A 19,889-nucleotide genomic window follows, 5' to 3' on the forward strand; every position below is an offset into this window, starting at 1 on the left:
AAATCGTAAACAACTAGTTTTAAATACACGAAATTTTTTTTTGAATTTTGAAGTCATTCAAATATCCCGCTCTTTATATCACGTGACACCACATACTTTTTTCTATACACATTTTTTTTACTATTTATACCAGTTTTTTACTAATTATTTTAATCGTTTTAATCCTAATGTTCTTGATCATATTTCAAAAGATGTTTAACTTCGTTTAAATAATATTTACTAAACATTTTTTAATAAAAATAAATAATGAAAGTTGCAAATTTCAAATTTCCCTCTACACTTGCTGTCGTCACGTGACTGATGTCGTCTGCTTGATTTCCGCAAAAAAGAGCTATATTCACGTCACTGTGTAAAAGTAGTGAAAGTGAAATAAAATATTGTTAAAAAATATATTTACTGGGAAAATTGTCTATTGATAACTGAAAATAATAATGAATGGTTAAAATAATTATTTAGCCTGAAACTAGGTAAGTTTGTATTTATATTATTTGCGCTATTTCAATTTTACGGTTAAAAAATTGTTCTACATCGAAAGAGAGGTTATTTTTTCTTTACTCAATTACGATAACAAAGTACTTGTTTTTTAATTTTTCTGTACAATTTCCAATGTATATTAATTGATTAATTAATACTCATTTACATAATTTATTAATAATTAATATTGATTTGTTACATTGGGAATTCTGCGGTCATTATTCTAATTATAGAGAACAAAGATTCGTTTTTCGATACGTTTTTAGTACATTTTATTGATTAACTTTTGTTTTTTTTCACTAATTTTATTATTTAATTGCATAATTAGCTGCTGTAATTTATATACAAAGAATTCTTTATATAATTGCTCTTTTGATGTAATTTTCAAAATCGTTTAGAATAACAAATGTTTATCTAATATTTATGGATTTTTTAAATTAGAAAAATTAGTTTAAATTGTTTAAATTGGACTTGTAATTTTTCCGTTCAGGTTGCTAAGTAATTTTTGTTTTCTTTTTTTTATTTTTATTGTATTACAAATTTTACTGTATTTTAAAGTTATTTTTTAGATTATTTTCTGATATTTTTATTATAATTTGTATTATATTTGTTTTAAGTTTTCGTTTAATTTTCTAAAATTGTTTCTTATTTTCAAGCTTATTTGAATTCAATAATTTCAATATTTTCCAATATATGATAATTATTAATTAATAATTAATTAATTTAATAATGTTGAATTAATTTGAATTTTTGTTAATTTCTTCTTGTAAAAGTGATTTTAATTTTCTACTTTGAATTTTTTTAATTACAGGATTCACAATGCAAAATGATTGTTCCAAGGCGAATAATAGTGGTAGCTTTAAAAAATGGCTTCAAAAATTATAATACAATACCATGCAGAACAATAGGAATTTATTCGAATCATGAGAAAAATAATAATTTTATAATCAATAAAACTCAGTATCGATACTATAAAAATTTCGGTCATAAGCAAAAACAACCGTCTAAGTTACAAATTCAATACTTGGCTCTCCTTGTAGGAGGAATGTTTTTTGTTTCTTCAGCATACTATTGGTAAAATATTTTCTATCCGTTCGTCTGGTTTATTATAAATTAGTAGAAATTTTTGCATTTTTGTTATTCTGAACGAGAGGAACAATTTTTTTTTAAAATTAAATACATAAATTAAACAAAATTAAATTTTAAAGAAGTTACAAATGTTTGCAGAAATTCAATTATGTTCAAAAATTCTTTTAAAGTATTTATTTATTTATTTTAATTTCAATTATCTTTAAAAATAATAAAATTCTTCTCCAAAATTCAACTATTTTTATAGATAATAAAAATTTTACAGGAGTTCAACTATTTATCAATTTTTTTATAAATTTCTTCGCAATAATTCAATTATTTTCATAAATAATAAAATTCTTTTCATTAATTCAATTATTTTTTAAAAAATTGATAAATTCTTGAATTCTTTTTTTAATTTTTCACAATTATTTTCCCAAATAATAAATTTTTTCACGAGAATTCAATTATTTAAAAATAATTAAATAAAATTCCTCGCAAGAATTCAATTATTTTCATGAATAATAAAATTCTTGAATTCTTTCTTTAATTCTTCACAATTATTCAATTATTCTCCCAAATAATAAAATTTTTCACGATAATTCAATTCTTTAAAAGAAAAAAGTTAAATAGAATTTATCGCAAACATTCAATTATTTTCATGAATTATAAAACTCATCACAGAATTTCAATTATTTTTAATACAATTTTAACTGAATTCCTGGAAAAGTGTAATTATTCTTGAAAATTTTATTAAAATTCATCAAAAAAATTTAATTATTTAAAAATTTGTTGAATTGAATTGAATTTTTTTAAAATTATATTTCAAGTTTTTATTTTCTAAATATTTAAATGAAGAATTTCTGAATAATCAATATTTCGTAAATTTAAATTGTAAACAAATGGATTTGAAAATTCTCTAGACACTTTTGCAAAAATTATTAAAAATAATTGATATTTTTATTAAAATTTTTTTAATAATTGAATTCTTTTGAGAATTAAATTATTAAAATAGTAGATTTTGAAAATATTTGAATTTCAGCGAAGAATTTCGTTATTTATGAAATGTAATTGAATTCTTACGAAGGATTTTATTAAAATTTTTGTAAATAATTTAATTTTTTTTGAAAAATTTTATGGAAGTTTAAATTATTATAAAATATGAAGATAGCGATCACTTCGAGTCGGAGTGCTCGATATCTTCATGTTTTATAAAAAAATATTTCTTAAAAGTTATTGAATTTCAAAAGGTTTAAATTTGAAATTTTTGAAAATCCTAATTCCTACGGAAAAATAAAAATGATTAAATATTTATTCAAAAATGAAATTATTAATGTTTTTGAATAATTTTACTTTTGAAGAAATTTGTAAATAAATGTAATAGAACAATTTTGATGTAATATTTAATTTTCTTTTAGGATTGATTTATTCAGAAAAGCAAAGAACAAAATTCTTGATTTAATTCCACGTGTCGATGCGGCTGAATTATTAAATGAAACTGAAGAACATGAAAATGACACTGACGTGGAACATGTTGAACATGAAGAGCACAAGAAAAAAAAGAAGAAGCACAAAGTTGGATTTCGAGACAGAAAGGTGTGATTTAGTTGTTGTTATTATTATTTTTCTTTATTCTTTTAATTCACGTCTTTAATTTTTTTTTGTTATTCTCGAAATATTTTTTACCAAAATATTTATTTACCATTTTTCTAATAATACGATTAGAACAAAATGTTTACAATTTCAGTAAATAAATACTTGGAATATTAAAACTGTAGAAAGAAAAATAAAAAATATAGAGAAAAAGAAAAATAGTCGTTTCAAAATGAAATAATAGTCGATTATAAAAAAAAAAAATATGTTTAAACTTTGAAACTAAGAGTAAATTTTAACGATTTATAAAAATTTGTTAACGTTCACGTAAATTACGATTCAAATTATGAAAATAATTAAATATTAAATATTAAATATTGAAATAAATGTAAATATCGGAACAAAAATTAAAATAATAAAATATTAAATAGAAAGTAATTTAAAAAAATTGTATTTCAAAAATTTGTTTTTAAATCCAATTTTTTGCAGAATAAGAAACTATTTTGAATTGTTCAGGTAAATGAAATTTTTAAGAATTCTTGCAGATAATTGAGTATGAAAATAGGATGAGAGCGTATTCGACCCCAGATAAAATTTTTCGATATTTTGCCACTGTCAGAGTAACTAGCTTGGAAGGCACTGAAATTTACATGACGCCTGATGATTTCTTAAGAGCAATCACACCTGGCATGAAGCAGCCAGATGGTAAAATTTTCCTACATTTCATTAAGAGAGAAAAATAAGAGTAAAAAAAAAGAGAAATGGTATTTCTACGATTGCTTCTATTAATTCCTATAACCAGTAAAATTTGCAAAGAATCATCTCCCAAAAAAACAAAGAAATGGTTGAAATTTCCCCTCTCATCCAGTATTTAATTAAAAAAACCTATATAGTAATATTTGAATACTTCTCGCTTTGTAATCAGTGGATTTTTAACAACAACAACAAAAAAAACTGCTTCTAACGATTTTCTACTTTTTAGCACAACTTTCGCTTTCCCGGGTTTTGAAAAATAATTTTTTTTTATTAAATAAATCAATTTGATATTTTCAATTATAAATTTTCTACTTTTTTTTTAATTTACTGAATAAAATTTACATTATTAGACATTTGTTTTTGAATATAGTCTTTTTATTAGAATTTTCTAAAGTTTAATTTTCATTGTTGAAAATATAAACATTTTTTTTTCTGAAGAAAATATAATAGAGAAAATTTTATTTTATTTTCTAAAGAAAACATAACAAGAGAATTTTATTTTACTTTATTTTAAAAAGAAAACGTAGACAAAATTTCATTTTTCAAAGAAAAGAAAGAAAATAAAGCAAATTTTATGTTCTAAAGAAGAAAAATAAACTTTATTCCAGAGAAAATATATAAAGAAAATTTTATTTTCTTTTATAAAAAAAACAATTCATAAAAATAATAAAAAAATTTACATTATTAGACATTTGTTTAATAATTTTACTCAAATAAAAAAAAATATAAAATAAAAAGAAAACAACAAAATTTGTTTTATTTTCTAAAGAAAAGAAAGAAAAATTGATTATATTTTCTAAAGAATAGAAAGACTTTATTTTTTACTTCACTTTATTTTCTAAATAAAGAACAAGTTTTATTTTTATTTTATTTTCTAAAACAAAGAATATTTTATTTAAAAAAAACAACAAAGAATTTCTTTGTTTTTAAAGAAATATTCTCAAATTCTAAATTTGCAAGGATAAAAAAATTTCTGGTCTCATTTTTTTCGTTTTCTTTGCTTTTTTGGACAAAATGTAGAATAACTTTTTGGGGTCCTTTACTCTCTGATAAAAAAAAAAAAAGAAATTGTTGTGAATGTGGTGATAATAATAATAATTGACTTGTGCATGAGTGGAATTAAAAATTTGGACTAAAAAGAAGAGTCAACAGTTAATGAAACTTTCTTTTCTTTTGATAAATTATATATTTATTTTTCATTGAAATTTAATTATTTATTTATTTTAATTAATTTTCTCTAATTTCAATACTAAAAATAAATAATATAGCTACCTAAATATATAATTAAATTGTGTTAATAAACAGATAATCGAATATGAAAATCGAATAAGACATTATTCAACGCCGGACAAAGTGTTTCGTTACTTTGCAACACTTCAAGTTACAAGTCCAAACAACGATGTTCATGAAATTTTTATGACACCAGACGACTTTTTACGGTCTTTAACGCCTGGTGTTAAACAACCTGACGGTACGATTTTTCCAAAATTTTTTCTTTTTTTTTCTTCTTTTTTTAAAAATTTTATTTCTTTTAAATAAAACAAACAAAATCGTCAAACTATCAATTCATTGACTGTTTCTGTTGTTTGCTTTGCATTGTATGTAGGATTAAAATATTTTCCGCTTCTTCGCCTTCATTGCATGTGTCATTAGCGATAGAGAGTGAAGTTTTTCAATATTGTTCTTTAGAAGGGAAATTATAAGTAATTTTTTAATTTTTCTTTCTTATAGGATTTGTACTTTAAATAATTATTTATTTATTATTTTTATAGAAATTAAATTATTATTTATTTTTCAATTTAAATAGATTTTTTAATATTTTATACTTATTTTCTTGTATTTTTCAATCCATAAATTTATATTTTCAATATTATTACAGAATACTTAATTTTTTGTTTAGAAATTTAGAAAAATTTGGAAAAACACGAAAAAATGTAATATTAATTGATTAAATTTATTAATAAATTAATTAAAGGACTAATTTTGCAGGTCTCGGTTTGGATCAATATAAGAGATACGATCCAAGGGTAAGTTTTTTTTCTCTTTTTTATTATTTGTAAAATTATGAAGACTTTGGTTTGAGAATTTTTTGCATTGCGATTAAATTGTTTTAGAAATGATAATAATTTTTTTTTCCTTTTCAACAGAATATTCAGAATCAGTTGGGATTGACATTGGATGAGAATAGTTTTTTTTATCGTTTAGGAAGTTATGGTTTGATTACATTCTCGGATTACATTTTTTTACTCACGGTTTTGTCAAGTAAGTAGAATTTTTTCTAAGAAGAATATAAAAATCCATTATCAACAAAACATATAATTAATTTTTTTTCTTCTTCTCGAAATAATTATTTCAGCATCGAGACGACATTTTGAAATTGCATTTAGAATGTTTGATTTCAATGGCGATGGTGACGTTGATTGCGATGAATTTAATAAAGTTGCGACTTTAATAAGACAACAGAGCAGTATTGGAAATCGACATCGCGATCACGCCAATACTGGAAATACATTTAAAGTAATAACTTCAAGCTCGCAATTATTAATGGAACATTAATTTTTTATGGATTGGAAAATTATTTTTTCGATAGTTAATATAAATAGCGTGATAATTGCTAATTGGATTTTTTTATGTTCATTATTTATTTCATTTTTTTTTCAGGGTGTAAATTCGGCATTGACGACTTATTTCTTTGGATCGAAAATGAATCAAAAGTTAACGATTGAAAAGTTTTTGGATTTTCAACAACAATTGCAGACGGAAATTTTAAATCTTGAGGTGTGATTTCAAAAAAAATGAAAAATTGATTTAATAGACATAAATTTTGCATATAGAAATTGTAAAAAAGAAAAGTTTCTTTTTCTTTAGTTTGAACGAAGAAATCCAGACGAAAATGGAAACATAACTGAAGTTGATTTTACTGAATTGCTTTTGGCCTACGCTGGTTATCCGGAGAAGAAAAAAGCAAAAATGCTGAAAAGAGTGAAAAAAGCGTAAGAAATTAAATTTTCTTAACTTTGATTTTTATTTTAATTTTCTTAATTTTAATTAAAATTTTTAAAAATGGAGATTTAATATAGAAACTAAAATAGCACTTTTTTATTATTATTAATTATTATGAATTCGAAATTAAAGTGAATAAATATAAAAAATTGGAAATAATTTTCTTCTTAATATTAAGTTTCAGAGAATGTCCCAAAGGTGTCAACAAAGACGAATATTTAAAGTTCTTCCATTTTTTGAATAATATTAACGACGTTGATACGGCTCTAACTTTTTATCACATCGCTGGAGCTTCAATTGATCAAAGTAATAAAATTTTAGGATAAAATATTTATTAAGTATTTAGATATTAATATTAGACAATATTAATTTAATATTAAAAACCGCGAAACACGGCGTTAAATTTATTATTATGCAAATTACAAAATAAAAATTCTTTTTAAATATAAAACTCCTTTTTTTAAAAATAGAATTCAATTAAATATTTTCAATACAATTTTACAAAATTTTCTTGATGCAATTTAATTATTTTCAGAAATTTTTCTAAAATTCTTCACAGGAATTCAATTATTTTTCAAAAATATTTAATAAAATTATTCTTCGTAAAAAATAAATTTCTCAAATAGCATTTTTTTAAAAAGAATTCAATTATTTTGAAAATTTTTTATAAAATTGTATAATTTTCAAAAATTTTAACATAATTACTCGAAATAATTCAATTATTATTATTAGAAATTTAAATACCTATAATTCTTCGGAAGAATTCAATTATTTTTATAAATAGTAAAATTGTTTGCAGGAATTCAATTATTTTTAGTACAATTTTAATAAAATTCAATAATCAAATTTTCAATTATCATTATTAACAGACTTTAATATTATCTACGAACAAATTCAATTATTTTTAATATTTCAATAAAATTTCTTGACCGAATTCAATTACTTTGAAAAACTGTAATAAAATTCTTAGAAAAATTTAATAATTTAAAAAATTTTTTTTAAAATTTCAATAAAATTAAATAATTAAATGTTTATTTCAATAATTGCGAAAGACGATTATTTTAAAAACTTGAAAGTTGACATTCTTCATAAACTCCAATTATTTAAAAAATTTCAATTAAAATTATTAAAGAAACTCCTTTATTTAAAAAAAATCAAAGAAATTCTTCAAAAGAATTTAATTAGAATTCAATTATTTTTACAAATAGTAAAATTCTTCGCAAGAATTTAGTTATTTTCAAATTTGTTTTTCTTCTTTCGAGAACTCAATGATTTTCATTATATGAATTAAAAAAATTGAAAACATTAAAAAAGAATAATTATTTAAAAGTAAGGAATAAAACGATTATTAATATAGAAGATTAAAGATCAATTGAAATATTATTTAAAATAATTACTTTACTAAGTATTTAGTATTGGTACGAAATGTTCTGTCAAAATTTATTTTATATTAAATGGAAATTTTTATTTTTAGCCACTTTGAAACACGTCGCAAAAACTGTGGCTCACGTAGATTTGAGTGATCACGTCATTCAAGTGGTTTATACCATATTCGATGAAAATAGTACGTATCAATGATAAGAAATTATTATAAAAATATGATACATAATTATAAATAGAATTATTATTTCCTTCTACGCTCAGAGCAACAAAATTTGAATATAATTTTAATTTCCTAAGTTGTTAGTAAAAAGAAAGTAAATAATATAAAAATAAATAATATCAAATATTTTATTATGTAATTATATTAATTATTAAACGATTTTTCCAAATTTTCAGTGGACGGCCAATTGAGCAATCGAGAATTTGTGGCTGTGATGAAAAATCGAGTACTTCGTGGATTGGAAAAACCAAAAGATACCGGTTTTATAAAACTAGTTCAATCAGTGATGAAATGCGCAAAAAATAGCTATTACAGTCCTTTTGAAAGATAATATTCTTCACTTATCACACTTAATTCGCGTATTATTAACTTTGCGTGTAATTAATAAATCAATTCAATCACAGTTTTTCTTTGAGAAAATGTGCATTTATAGATTTTTGTTTATATATTTGAATTAAATTAAAATACGTTACCATTATTAGTTAAATTTACAATTTACTATTTACAATTTACAATAATCTATAAAGAAATATTATATATATATTAAATTAGCGGTAAAATTTGTCTATAGAGTTTGATCTCCTCTTTCTCTCCCTTTTTTTTAAGAGCCAGTTTTTTGTCATACATTCACTTGCACGTACTCACTTTCTCAATTTTTGTGTTTAATAGAGTAGATCCTGTTGAAAAAAAAAATGTTTGCTTTTGATTGTAGACAACTGTCCGCTCTTTAATTTTAGTATGAATTTATAGATTGTTCAAGAAACAACTGTGATGGATTATTTCAAATTTTTCTAAACTTAGTAGAAAAAAATATATTCGAATGATTGAAATTTAAAAAAAAGTCACTAAATTACAATTAATATAAAGTGTGGCTAGATTATAAGAAATATAAGAGTGTCACTAAATTATGATTAATATGAAATGTCACTAAATTACAATATAAAAATTAAATATTTTGAAATAAATGATTGTGAGAGAGAAAAATTTTAAAATAGAGGAATATTAAATTTTATTTAATGAAAATTTTTCTTTATTTTCCTTTGCAATTGTATTTAAACTCAAAAAAAGTGATTGTAGAGAAATTTGATTAATTAAATAATAATTTCAATTTCGAGCAATGCTTTCGATATTTATTTTTTGTATAATTATCGTTAATATAGTTACAAGTATTATTTGCGCTCCTATTATAGTTCATGACGATTTTGAAAATGGTAACGTTAATGGTACGTTAATTTAATTATTATTTACATTTTGATAAATTAAGTAAATTGTAATTTAATTTTTATTATTTTAATTAATTTGAATTATCTTAAGGTTTTTTTAGTGTATTTCACAATTTTTCTTTTACAGAATCTCTCGAGGAGACTGGAGATGATTCGAATGAAGATAATCTGGAGGCAAAAGTTCCAAAACAAATTTTACACAAGAGTCAATTTTTCCAGTGAGTTATTTTTAATTAAATTGAAATATAAGTTGAATTTTTTTTTTTTTTAGTTTTAAACAAGTAAAATATAACTTTTTTGAAAATAACATACGTAATTTTTCTTGTATTCTAGGGATCTTTTCTATGAGCATTTAGCACCATTGTTATTCCAATTCGGTCACGCTTGTGAAAATCCAACTGAATATGAGCAAAGATTTGAGCAAAGAGACTTTGAAAATAATCGCCATCATGGAAAAGTATGTTTCAATTTATTTATCAAGTTTAATGAAAATTTATCTATTATTTTTCAAAAGTCAATTATTTTTTAGAATTTTTGAATATAATTATTCAAAATTTTAATAATTTTTTAAGGAAAATAATTTATTAAGTTTTTTTTTAAATAAACATTTAAATTACAATTTGAATGTTATAACGCTTCTAATATTCTATTATTTTTCAAAATTTTAACTGTAATTCATTTTTAATTCAATTCTTTTTATAATTTCTAAATAAAATTTTTGAATAAAATTATTTATTCGTAACTTTATTAATTTTTAAAGCAAAATAATATATTTTAAAGATTTTTTTTTAATAAAACAAATAAATATATTATTATAATTTTACGGTGATTAAAATGGTATAAAGATTTGAATTCAAAAACTTTTTAAAATTTAATTATTTCTTAAAATTCTTGTTTTATAACAAGAATTAAAATTCTTCAAAATGTTCAATTATTTTTCAAAATTTTAATTGAAATTCATTTTTTTAATAATTCTTATTAGAACTCAACGCTAATTGAATATTTAAATTTTAAATACAAGAATTTTGTATAATTTAATTAGTTTCCAAATTTTTAGTTACAATTCTTCAAAAAAATACAATAATATTTAAAAATAATTTTTGAAAGTGACAAAATAAAATTCCTTTGAAACGTAAAATTTATTTTAATGAAATTTGAGAAAATTTACTATTTTTTCCATTTTTGAAAATTATTTTCGGTAAATCAACTACATTAAAAAAATTGTAGTTTTAATTTTTTAGAAATCTCCATTTTTAAGAATTTCTAATTATAAAATTTTTCAATTTTGATGAATGTTTGTTTAATAAATATTTGAATACTTATTTATTTGTCCGTCAGGAATTAAAATTTTAAAATACTTTCAATGTAAAACCTTTTGAAATTTAATTATTTTTAGAACTGTAATTCTTCCCATTCTTAAAACATTTTCGAAAATTTGAACTAAAATTCTTTTTACAATCAATTTTTATTAAAAAAGTTGTATGAGAATTGAATTATTTAAATGCAAAAATAAAATAATATTTCCAAATATTGCAACTGTAAACTCTACTTATTGATTTTTTTTTTGAATTTTGGAAATTCATAGACTATTTAAGATTTTAAATAATTTGATATTATTTGGATAAAATTTTAGTAGAAAATTTTTTTTATTTTAATTTATTTTACAGGTATTATGGGGAAATGCAAACGGAAACTACGGAGAACATTATTGGGATTTGGCTTCTGGAAAATGATTCTTTGAAAAAAATTATATATTTTTTTTAGTTCTATTATAAAATTAGTAAATTAATTATTATTTATTAAAAATAAATCGTTTATCATTTTTTAATAGTATTTTTCAATAATTTCACTAACAAAATTAATTAAAGTGCCTCTTAAATTTTATCGAAAAAAAAATTTCTTTTCATAAATTCTTAGTGGATATTTTGAAAAAAAGATCAAAATTAAACATTTATAATTTATTGTTATGTAATGTGTATAATTAATTAGATTTCTTTTTAAAGAAAGGTCGTCATTCAAGGAATCATGAACTTATCGTTAATAGTTTATAATGTTATCGACAAAATTATTCCATTCCTATTTTTTTATTTTCCCTTTTGTATATTTATTGGATATTTCATTTATAAGAGGCATTTATAATTTTCATTAAAAGCATTTTCTTTATACTTTGACGAAAGCATTTATTGGAATTGAAACAAAATCAAAATGGACAACTGGAGGCAAATTTTCACTCTTGAAATTTCTTTACTTTTGATTTTTATTGTCACACCAATTTTTGCTCAAGGTAAGAATGAAAAAAAAAATTAAAATTAACAAATAAATAACTAGAAGAACTTAAGGGAAATATTTAATTTTCGATAATTTCTTTTTCGTTACAGATGAATGCGATAAAACAAAATGTCCCGGTCCATTGAGGTTTTACGAGGAAATCAAGTGTAAGCCGATTTATAAAAATCCCGGTGATTGTTGTGCAATGAAATATGATTGTTCTCACATGGAAGAGAGATTCAAGTCAAAAAAGTGCTATGTACATGACAATGTTTATGAGATTCGTGAAAAATTGAAGGAGGAAGATTCATTACCTTGTAACCGTGAATGTATTTGTATGGAACATTTTTCTGATTCGTAAGTTCTTACTTCTTCTACTATAAGTAAATAAATTTCCGAAAAAAAGATAGTTTTTTAGAAGGAATAATTAAAAATTAAAAATTAAAAATTAAAAATAGAAAGTAGAAAATAGAAAATTTTAAGAAACGAATTGTTTTTATTTCTAGAGTTGGATTTAACTCTAGAAAAAATAGAAAAAAGAAAATTTTAAGAAACAAATTGTTTTTATTTCTAGAGCTGAATTCACGTGTGCCGTTGAGGACTGTTTTGCACCACCACCTAAGAAAGGATGTTATCGGGAACATTTACCAGAAGACTGTTGTCCGGGTCGAGAAATTTGTCGTAAGTTTTTCTTTTTAATATAATTTTTTTTATTTTAAAAATTCTTTTTCTTTAAAAATTAAATTATTGATAATTAATATTTTACTTAATTTTTGTAGCTTCAAATCCTGCCACTTGTGTCGTCGATGGAAAAACATTAACCGAAGGTGATTATTTTAAACCAAAAGACAAGCCAAATGTCTCATGTTACTGCAAACCTGGATATACAGGTAAATTTATTTTCAATATACAAAAAATTTTTTGTTTACTAAATTATAATTTGAACTAATATCAAAATATTTTTTTGCTTAAAATTTGGAGAACTCGTATTTATTTATTAAATTTATCTAATTTATAGACGAAGGAACCAAATCATTTAATTTTTTTATTAAAGTATTAAATATTGAAATTACAATTAAGGAAGAAATATTAAAAATTAATATTAAAATTGAAAAAAATTAATATTAAATTTGAATTTATAAATTACTTTTTAAAATTTTTATCTAGGTGAAAATATTGAACCCTTCTGCCATGAACCAAATAAAAAATCATGTGGACTTGAGCTGAGAAGTAGTTTTGAATTAAAAAATAAGTGTGCACCAATTTATCATGAATCACCTCCGCAAACTTCTTGCAATCATTTCTTCCGCTGTCGTGAGTAGTTTTTTCTTGCAAAGATTAAATTAATAATTAATATTATAATAGATTTAAATTTTTTCTTTTGGAAATAAATAATTAAATTTATTTTCAGCTGACGAAAACGATAAACGTATTCCATCTGCAACGAAAACTGAGAATACTTCCACCGATGAATCTGGTAGGAAAATGAATTAATTTTTTACAAGAAAATTCTTCAAACTTATTTTTCTTTACTTTTATTTATTTTTATTATTTTTACTTATGTTTACTTATTTTTACTTTCATTTCTTTGTTTACTTTTATTATTATTTATTTACTTTTCACCTAATTATCTATAATTTATAAAGTACCTAATATTTTTTAAAGTTTTATAATTATTTGTAAAGTAGGATAATTTTAATTTTACAGAGATTTATAGTTTAAAAATTAATTTTTGGATTTTACAATTTTTAGATACATGCAAATTTGGCAAAATTGTCATGCACATTGGAGACGAAATTAATCCAAAAACTGACGATATGTACAAATGCGTGAAATGCAAATGTGAAGTACCACCAACTCCAACGTGTCAACAAATTTCCGACAAAGAATGTGATAAGTTGTAAATTAATTAATTTTCTTTTTAAATATTTTACTTTTTTAATTCGCAAATTTCTTTGAAAATTAGAAAAAAAAATTAAACTTTTGAAAGTATTTATTTCAAAATTAGAAGAAAGTAAACTCTCTGAAAATAGAAAGAAATTAAAATCTTTGAAAATATTTATCTCTGAAAATAAAAAAAGGAAAACTCTTTGAAAATCAATTTATCTCTGAAAATAAAAAAAAAGGAAAACTCTTTGCAAATATTTATCTCTGAAAATGAAAAGCAAAACTCCTGAAAATTTGAAAATTAAGAAAAAAATAGTAAACTTTTGAATATATTTTTTAGAATAAAACTTGATTTGAATTTTATTTCAAAAATTGAATTAAATAGAAAATTGGAAATAAAAACAAAAATTAGAAATCATTAAAAAATAATTTAAAAATTATTATAATGAAATTGTTTAATTTTCATTCTTTTTATTTATCGCCGAGAAGTTTTGAGTCATCAGCTTAAAATACTTTTCTAATGGGTTTTCCAGAATTTAAGAATGATTAGTAAACGTGAGAACAGAATAGATTTTGCAAAAGATAACAATTAAAAAACTAACAAAACAAGTTTAAGAAAATAATTACATACATTTTTTCTGGTTTCTTTTATCCTCATTTACTGGAAGAGGTTTCAAAACTAAATTATAGTTTAAAACTTTATAGTTTATTTTTATTGTACAAAATAAAATTTTAAACAAAATTAAGAAAGGCAAAAAAATTTGTATAACTTTCGGTTTAATTTTGTTTTGTATTATAAATTTAAACTTAAATTAAAATAAAAAAATTCCGTTAATTATAACTTTCTAACATTTTATTAGTAATTGCTATTTATAAATTTGTAATTAAAGTTAAAATTGTTTAATAAAAAAAGTAAATTTTAAAGAAAGAGCGAAATGAATGATAGAGTTTTTTTAATTCTAATCTCAACTAATTGTGATTTAGAGTAAAAGAAACGTTTTACTGACGTTTAGCAAAGAAACAAGGTCAAATGGAGAGAATAATGTCATCATAGTTCAATGTTATCATGATTAATTTTGTGTAATAGTAATAATTCTATTAGATACTCCTGCACTTGAATTGAATCTTCAATTTATTTTCTAAACGTGTTGCGATATAAAGTGAGAAAAAAATTATACATTCCCTTTTCATTTTCAGTTTCTTTATTATCTCTTCTGTGTATATAAAACAATTTTTTTCTTCTTCATTCTCTCACATACATGTGGATACTTTGATATTAAAGTAGTTGCAATTTTAAAGTATCATTATGTATAAACGGAGTGTGCCTCTGATTCACGTCTTCTTGTGCCTCGTTTTTGCGATTTATTCACTTGCTGAAAAAGGTAAAATAAAAATTTTTACTTTATTTTTTGTTTTAAATTTTATTTATTTATCAGTATTTTTTTTTATTCTCTTCTTTGAAATTAATTTTTGGGATATTTTTTTTTTTTTTGTCAGAATGTGACGAGACAAAATGTCCTGGTCCATTGAGTTTCTATAAGGACATAAGATGTAAGGCAATTTACAAAAATCCTGGCGATTGTTGCGCAATTAAATATGATTGCTCTCATCTCGAGGAAAGATCAACGTCGAAATGTTATGCAAATGGAAATGTTTATAAAATTGGTGAAGAATTGAGAAAAGAGGATTCTCAAGTTTGCGACATTGACTGCTATTGTGAAAAAGGATATGGAGGAGTGTGAGTTATTAAAATAGTATTTTAGACAATTAAAATAATTGGATAAACGATTCAAAATTTTAATGAAGAACTAGCGTAACTAACAATTTATTATATCTACTTTTTTAGAATTTCAACATTAAATTATTTAGAATTTTAATAATTTTTGTTAAACAAATATTTAAAAACTTATTCTTAGATATAAGATTAGATATAATTCTTCAAAAATAGATTTATATTTTTAAACCGATTTTGAAAGTGATGAAATTAAATTCTTTGAAATGTAAAATTAATTTCAATGAAATTTGCCAAAATTTTTAATTTTTTACATTATTTTTGGGAAGTCAATTATCTTAAAAAAAAGAAATTAAATTTTTTCAGAATTTTGACATTAAATTATTCAAAAATTAAATCATTTTTGTTAAACAAATATTTAAAAACTTATTCTTAGATATTTATTTAAATTGAAATTTCAAATAATTTCAATGTAAAACCTTTGAAATTTAATTATTTGCAAAAATTACAACTGCAATTTTTCAAAAGTCAATATTATCTTTTTAGAATTTTTGAATAAAATTATTCACGACTTAAATCATTTTTAAAGGAAATATAAATATTGAATAATTATTATTATTTATTATTTTTCAATAGAGCTTCATTTTCGTGTGCAGAAGTTGATTGTGGCATTGAAGAACCTATTGACGATGGATGTTACATAGATCAATCTGCCGATCAGTGCTGTCCAGCAGAAGTCATTTGTCGTAAGTATTATGTGACTAGAGTAAAAAATAAAAAATATAATATTAAAAATAAAAACAAATATTTAAAATATATTTTAACATTTTTATTTTTACTGTATAAGATAGAAGTACAAAAGAAATTTTATTATTGTTATCTTTATTGTACAAACGATTCAAAGGCAATTAATTATTAGATTTTCAAATTTATTCTGAGGGGGAATTTTCTTTTTCACAGCTACTAAGCCAGCAACGTGTTTAGTTAACGGAAAAATTTTAAAAGAAGGCGAATATTTCCAAATTGATGACCAGCCGAACACGTCATGTTACTGCAAACCAGGATACAAGGGTAAAATTATTACTTTTAATTTTTTATCCTTTTTAAAAAAATTATCAAAATCAAAGAAACTTATTAATATGAGAAGAATATTAACTAAAAATTTCTAAGCTGCAAAAAAAAGAAAATTATTTTAAGTAAAGGTAACCGAAGTTTTACCGTTTTTCTTTTTTTTTATTTATTAATTATTAACTCGAAAGGGAATATTACAATTGTAAGTCCATTTAAATTATTAAATAAATTAAATAATTAATATTATTATTAATAAATAAATTAACTAATTAAATATTTTATTTTATTTAAACACTCGACGGCTAAACAAAATTCTAGGGGAAAATATCGAATATTCATATCGAATGAATAAATTAATATTATCATTAAATAAATTTAACTAATTAAATATATGAATTAATAAAAAAAAAATTCTAGGAGAAAATATTGAGCCATTTTGTCACACTCCCAAGGGTAGTATTTGTGGAACTGAAATGAGGCACAGTTATGAAATTCATGAAAAATGTGCTCCCGTTTATTATTACGAACAATCGCCTCAAACATCGTGCAGTGTTTCTTACAGATGTCGTAAGTTAAAATAAATATTTTTAATAAGAAAAAAAAGAAATTCTACATTGAATTTTAAGGAAATAAATCTTCTTATCAAAAACAAATGCAAATAAAGCACACAAAATACTAAATAGAATAAAAAAAATATTTTTATTTCCTTTTTTCTCAAAAAAAAAGAAAAGAAAAGGAATTTTGTTGAATTTTAAATAAAGACATTTTTTTTATCAACAAATGTAAACAAAGCAAAAAGAAAGAGGAAATAGAATATAAAAATTTTGAAATATTTTTATTTACTGTTTTCTCAAGAAAAAAAAGAAAAGAAATTTTATTGAATTTTAAAGAAAGAAATTTTTTATCAACAAATGCAAATAAAGCATAAAAATGGAAATAGAGGAGGATAAAAATAATATTGAAAGAGAATTTTTATTTAAAATTAATGTATCAATAGGCATTAAATTAATTTAATGAATTTTTTATTTAGTTATTATTATTTATTATTGAAAATTTTTTCTTATCTTATTGAAAACTAAGAATTTAATCAATTCTTCAATATTTTTCGAATAAGAAATAAAAAATATGGAAAAACAATTTTATCAAGACAATAAAAAAATAGAGTATAATTTATAGAATAGTAATAAAATAATAATAATAATATATATAGAAAATAGTAAAAATAATAATATTAACAGAAAATAGTAAAAAATATTTTACTTTTCAGAAAACAAGAATGATACGCTTATTTCTCATCCTGAAACTCGAAATGGTCCTGATAGCGACAAAACCAGTGAGTATTAAGTATTATTATTTTTTATTGTAATTTTTTAAAAATTTTTAATGAAAATATATTTAAAGCGGTATTTTTATTTAAAGGAAAATAGAAAAATAGAAAAATAGAAAAAAATAAATCTAATAAATAAATAAATTAATAGATATTTATCAATATTAGTATAATTAGTAATTTTAATGATGTTTATTTAACAGATACTTGCACATTTGGAAATATTGTCATGAAAATCGGCGACGAATTGAATCAAGCGACGGATTATAGTTCCGTTTGTGTAAAATGCACATGTGAAGTTCCTCCACTTCCAACTTGTCAACGACTTTCTGATGACGAATGCAACGTCACTGTTCATCAAAATTTTGAATCTAATAATTAAAAAATATTAGAAAATTTACGAATACCTATTATTAATGATTTTAAATCTAATAATTACAAATTATTAGAAAATTTATGAATATTATTAATGATTTTAAATCTAATAATTAAAAATTATTAGAAAATTTATGATTATTAATAACGATTTCAAGTCTAATAATTAAAAATTATTAGAAAATTTATGATTATCAATAATTATTCATTATTATTGAATTATTAACTATTAATTAATTAATAATTAAACTATAATAATTAATTATTAATATTCTATCTAATTAGTCAAGTTCGGTTGACTAATTAACTAATTTCAGTAAGTTTTTTTATCATCTAATTTTTTTTAAGTAATTAAGTATTTTACAAGCAAAAAATTGTATTTTAGCAGAATTCACTACCGAAAAAAATTAATATTCCATTTTAAAATTAATTTGTTCATCGAGATTAATAATAATACTTTTAATACTTTAATTAATAGCATTTTCTAGCTATTGTAAATTTTTCTCTTCACTTGCTTTGTTTAAATAATCCATTTGTTTACATTTACAGTATTATAATAATATTAATTATTTACAATATTATAGTTATTAATATATCGCAATTTAAAAATAAAATATAAACAAAAATAAAAATTTACAATTGTTTAATGCTAATTTTATTCAGTTTATTATAATTATTATTTAAATAAAAATCGTAACTGTTCGTGTCTTATCAATAAACTTATAAGGAAAGATAAATTTTTATCATCGGACTGAAAATAAAAATAAATATTCTACAATTAAACGTGTAGAAATTTCAGTCGTACATCATATCGTTTTTAATAATTGTTAATTATCATAAGTTAATTATAGGTAAATGTTTATTTTTTGAGATTTCATTTAATTTAAAATTATTTTAAATATTCAAATTTAAGCGCGGAAATTAACAACAAATGAAAAAGCAGTTATTACGCGTGCGTATTAGATGTTTAAAGTCCACGTGAGTGTTTTCAATGTTTACATTGTTTACATGTTTTCTTTCTTTATTATTAAAACATTTAATTATAATTATTAGCTATTCATCAAAGATGTAATTAAAAACAAGGAAACTTTTAGTGTCAAGGAATATTCTTTAAAAGTTGTTCTCGTTTTATTTAATTTCATTATATTAGAATTATTGCGGAGAAAATCGAGAGAAATATTCCAAGATTCACAAAATGGATTTGATTTTTGTATTTTGAATACAGATTTTGTATTCTATTTTTTGTATTAAAATTAAGGTAAGTTGGCTAAAGGAGTATTATTTTACAAAATATAATATATAATTATCAACAAAATATCGACTTTTTCCACTTTTCCAAAGTATAAACATAACCTCTTCTTTCTGTTTGTTTATTATTACATAATTTGTTATTTTTTAAATACTTTATCTTATGAAATATAAAAAAGACTGTCTAATAATAATATTTAAAAATTAACTAAATTCAACAAATAAAAATAAATTGCTGACATTAATTATTATTGACCTATA

General features: G+C 21.2%; 4 protein-coding genes across 5 annotated transcripts; all 4 read left to right on the forward strand.

The window, feature by feature from the left end:
- Positions 1 to 312: 312 nt before the first annotated feature.
- LOC122505550 (calcium uptake protein 1 homolog, mitochondrial-like) lies at positions 313 to 8,975 on the forward strand. 2 transcript variants are annotated; one of them, XM_043617251.1, is made up of 12 exons: positions 313 to 467; positions 1,286 to 1,548; positions 2,961 to 3,138; positions 3,681 to 3,840; positions 5,881 to 5,918; positions 6,039 to 6,153; positions 6,248 to 6,408; positions 6,553 to 6,669; positions 6,760 to 6,884; positions 7,073 to 7,200; positions 8,369 to 8,458; positions 8,674 to 8,975. In XM_043617251.1, the coding sequence occupies exons 2-12, from the start codon at positions 1,301 to 1,303 to the stop codon at positions 8,826 to 8,828; spliced, it is 1,515 nt and encodes a 504-aa protein (XP_043473186.1). In that variant the 5' UTR covers positions 313 to 467; positions 1,286 to 1,300; the 3' UTR covers positions 8,829 to 8,975. The 2 variants fall into 2 exon arrangements, with proteins under 2 accessions (XP_043473186.1, XP_043473184.1); XM_043617249.1 differs by lacking the exon at positions 3,681 to 3,840 and adding an exon at positions 5,197 to 5,362.
- Positions 8,976 to 9,550: 575 nt separating this feature from the next.
- Positions 9,551 to 11,548, forward strand: LOC122505552. Its single transcript, XM_043617255.1, has 4 exons — positions 9,551 to 9,720; positions 9,848 to 9,938; positions 10,054 to 10,177; positions 11,388 to 11,548. Exons 1-4 carry the CDS (start codon positions 9,615 to 9,617, stop codon positions 11,451 to 11,453), a joined length of 387 nt encoding a protein of 128 aa, XP_043473190.1. The 5' UTR covers positions 9,551 to 9,614; the 3' UTR covers positions 11,454 to 11,548.
- A 284-nt stretch (positions 11,549 to 11,832) lies between these two features.
- LOC122505554 lies at positions 11,833 to 13,968 on the forward strand. Its single transcript, XM_043617257.1, has 7 exons — positions 11,833 to 12,004; positions 12,099 to 12,345; positions 12,563 to 12,669; positions 12,768 to 12,878; positions 13,156 to 13,302; positions 13,400 to 13,465; positions 13,741 to 13,968. Exons 1-7 carry the CDS (start codon positions 11,926 to 11,928, stop codon positions 13,890 to 13,892), a joined length of 909 nt encoding a protein of 302 aa, XP_043473192.1. The 5' UTR covers positions 11,833 to 11,925; the 3' UTR covers positions 13,893 to 13,968.
- Positions 13,969 to 14,008: 40 nt separating this feature from the next.
- Positions 14,009 to 18,458, forward strand: LOC122505553 (kielin/chordin-like protein). Its single transcript, XM_043617256.1, has 7 exons — positions 14,009 to 15,257; positions 15,373 to 15,613; positions 16,244 to 16,353; positions 16,568 to 16,678; positions 17,096 to 17,245; positions 17,946 to 18,011; positions 18,209 to 18,458. The coding sequence occupies exons 1-7, from the start codon at positions 15,182 to 15,184 to the stop codon at positions 18,385 to 18,387; spliced, it is 933 nt and encodes a 310-aa protein (XP_043473191.1). The 5' UTR covers positions 14,009 to 15,181; the 3' UTR covers positions 18,388 to 18,458.
- The last annotated feature ends 1,431 nt before the right edge of the window (positions 18,459 to 19,889 follow it).

This window comes from Leptopilina heterotoma, unplaced genomic scaffold (assembly GCF_015476425.1).
Source record: "Leptopilina heterotoma isolate Lh14 unplaced genomic scaffold, ASM1547642v1 Lhet_36, whole genome shotgun sequence".
Classification (NCBI taxonomy): Eukaryota; Metazoa; Arthropoda; class Insecta; order Hymenoptera; family Figitidae; genus Leptopilina; species Leptopilina heterotoma.

Coding starts and splice junctions, on each gene's coding strand:
- LOC122505550 (XM_043617249.1), top strand. CDS start 1,301: ATGATTGTTCCAAGGCGAATAATAGTGGTAGCTTTAAAAAATGGCTTC. Junction 5,919..6,038: donor ATAAGAGATACGATCCAAGG/GTAAGTTTTTTT, acceptor CCTTTTCAACAG/AATATTCAGAATCAGTTGGG. Junction 8,459..8,673: donor TACCATATTCGATGAAAATA/GTACGTATCAAT, acceptor CCAAATTTTCAG/TGGACGGCCAATTGAGCAAT.
- LOC122505552 (XM_043617255.1), top strand. CDS start 9,615: ATGCTTTCGATATTTATTTTTTGTATAATTATCGTTAATATAGTTACA. Junction 9,721..9,847: donor TGAAAATGGTAACGTTAATG/GTACGTTAATTT, acceptor TTTCTTTTACAG/AATCTCTCGAGGAGACTGGA. Junction 9,939..10,053: donor CACAAGAGTCAATTTTTCCA/GTGAGTTATTTT, acceptor CTTGTATTCTAG/GGATCTTTTCTATGAGCATT.
- LOC122505554 (XM_043617257.1), top strand. CDS start 11,926: ATGGACAACTGGAGGCAAATTTTCACTCTTGAAATTTCTTTACTTTTG. Junction 12,005..12,098: donor CACACCAATTTTTGCTCAAG/GTAAGAATGAAA, acceptor TTTTCGTTACAG/ATGAATGCGATAAAACAAAA. Junction 12,670..12,767: donor TCCGGGTCGAGAAATTTGTC/GTAAGTTTTTCT, acceptor TAATTTTTGTAG/CTTCAAATCCTGCCACTTGT.
- LOC122505553 (XM_043617256.1), top strand. CDS start 15,182: ATGTATAAACGGAGTGTGCCTCTGATTCACGTCTTCTTGTGCCTCGTT. Junction 15,258..15,372: donor TTATTCACTTGCTGAAAAAG/GTAAAATAAAAA, acceptor TTTTTTTGTCAG/AATGTGACGAGACAAAATGT. Junction 18,012..18,208: donor TCCTGATAGCGACAAAACCA/GTGAGTATTAAG, acceptor TTTATTTAACAG/ATACTTGCACATTTGGAAAT.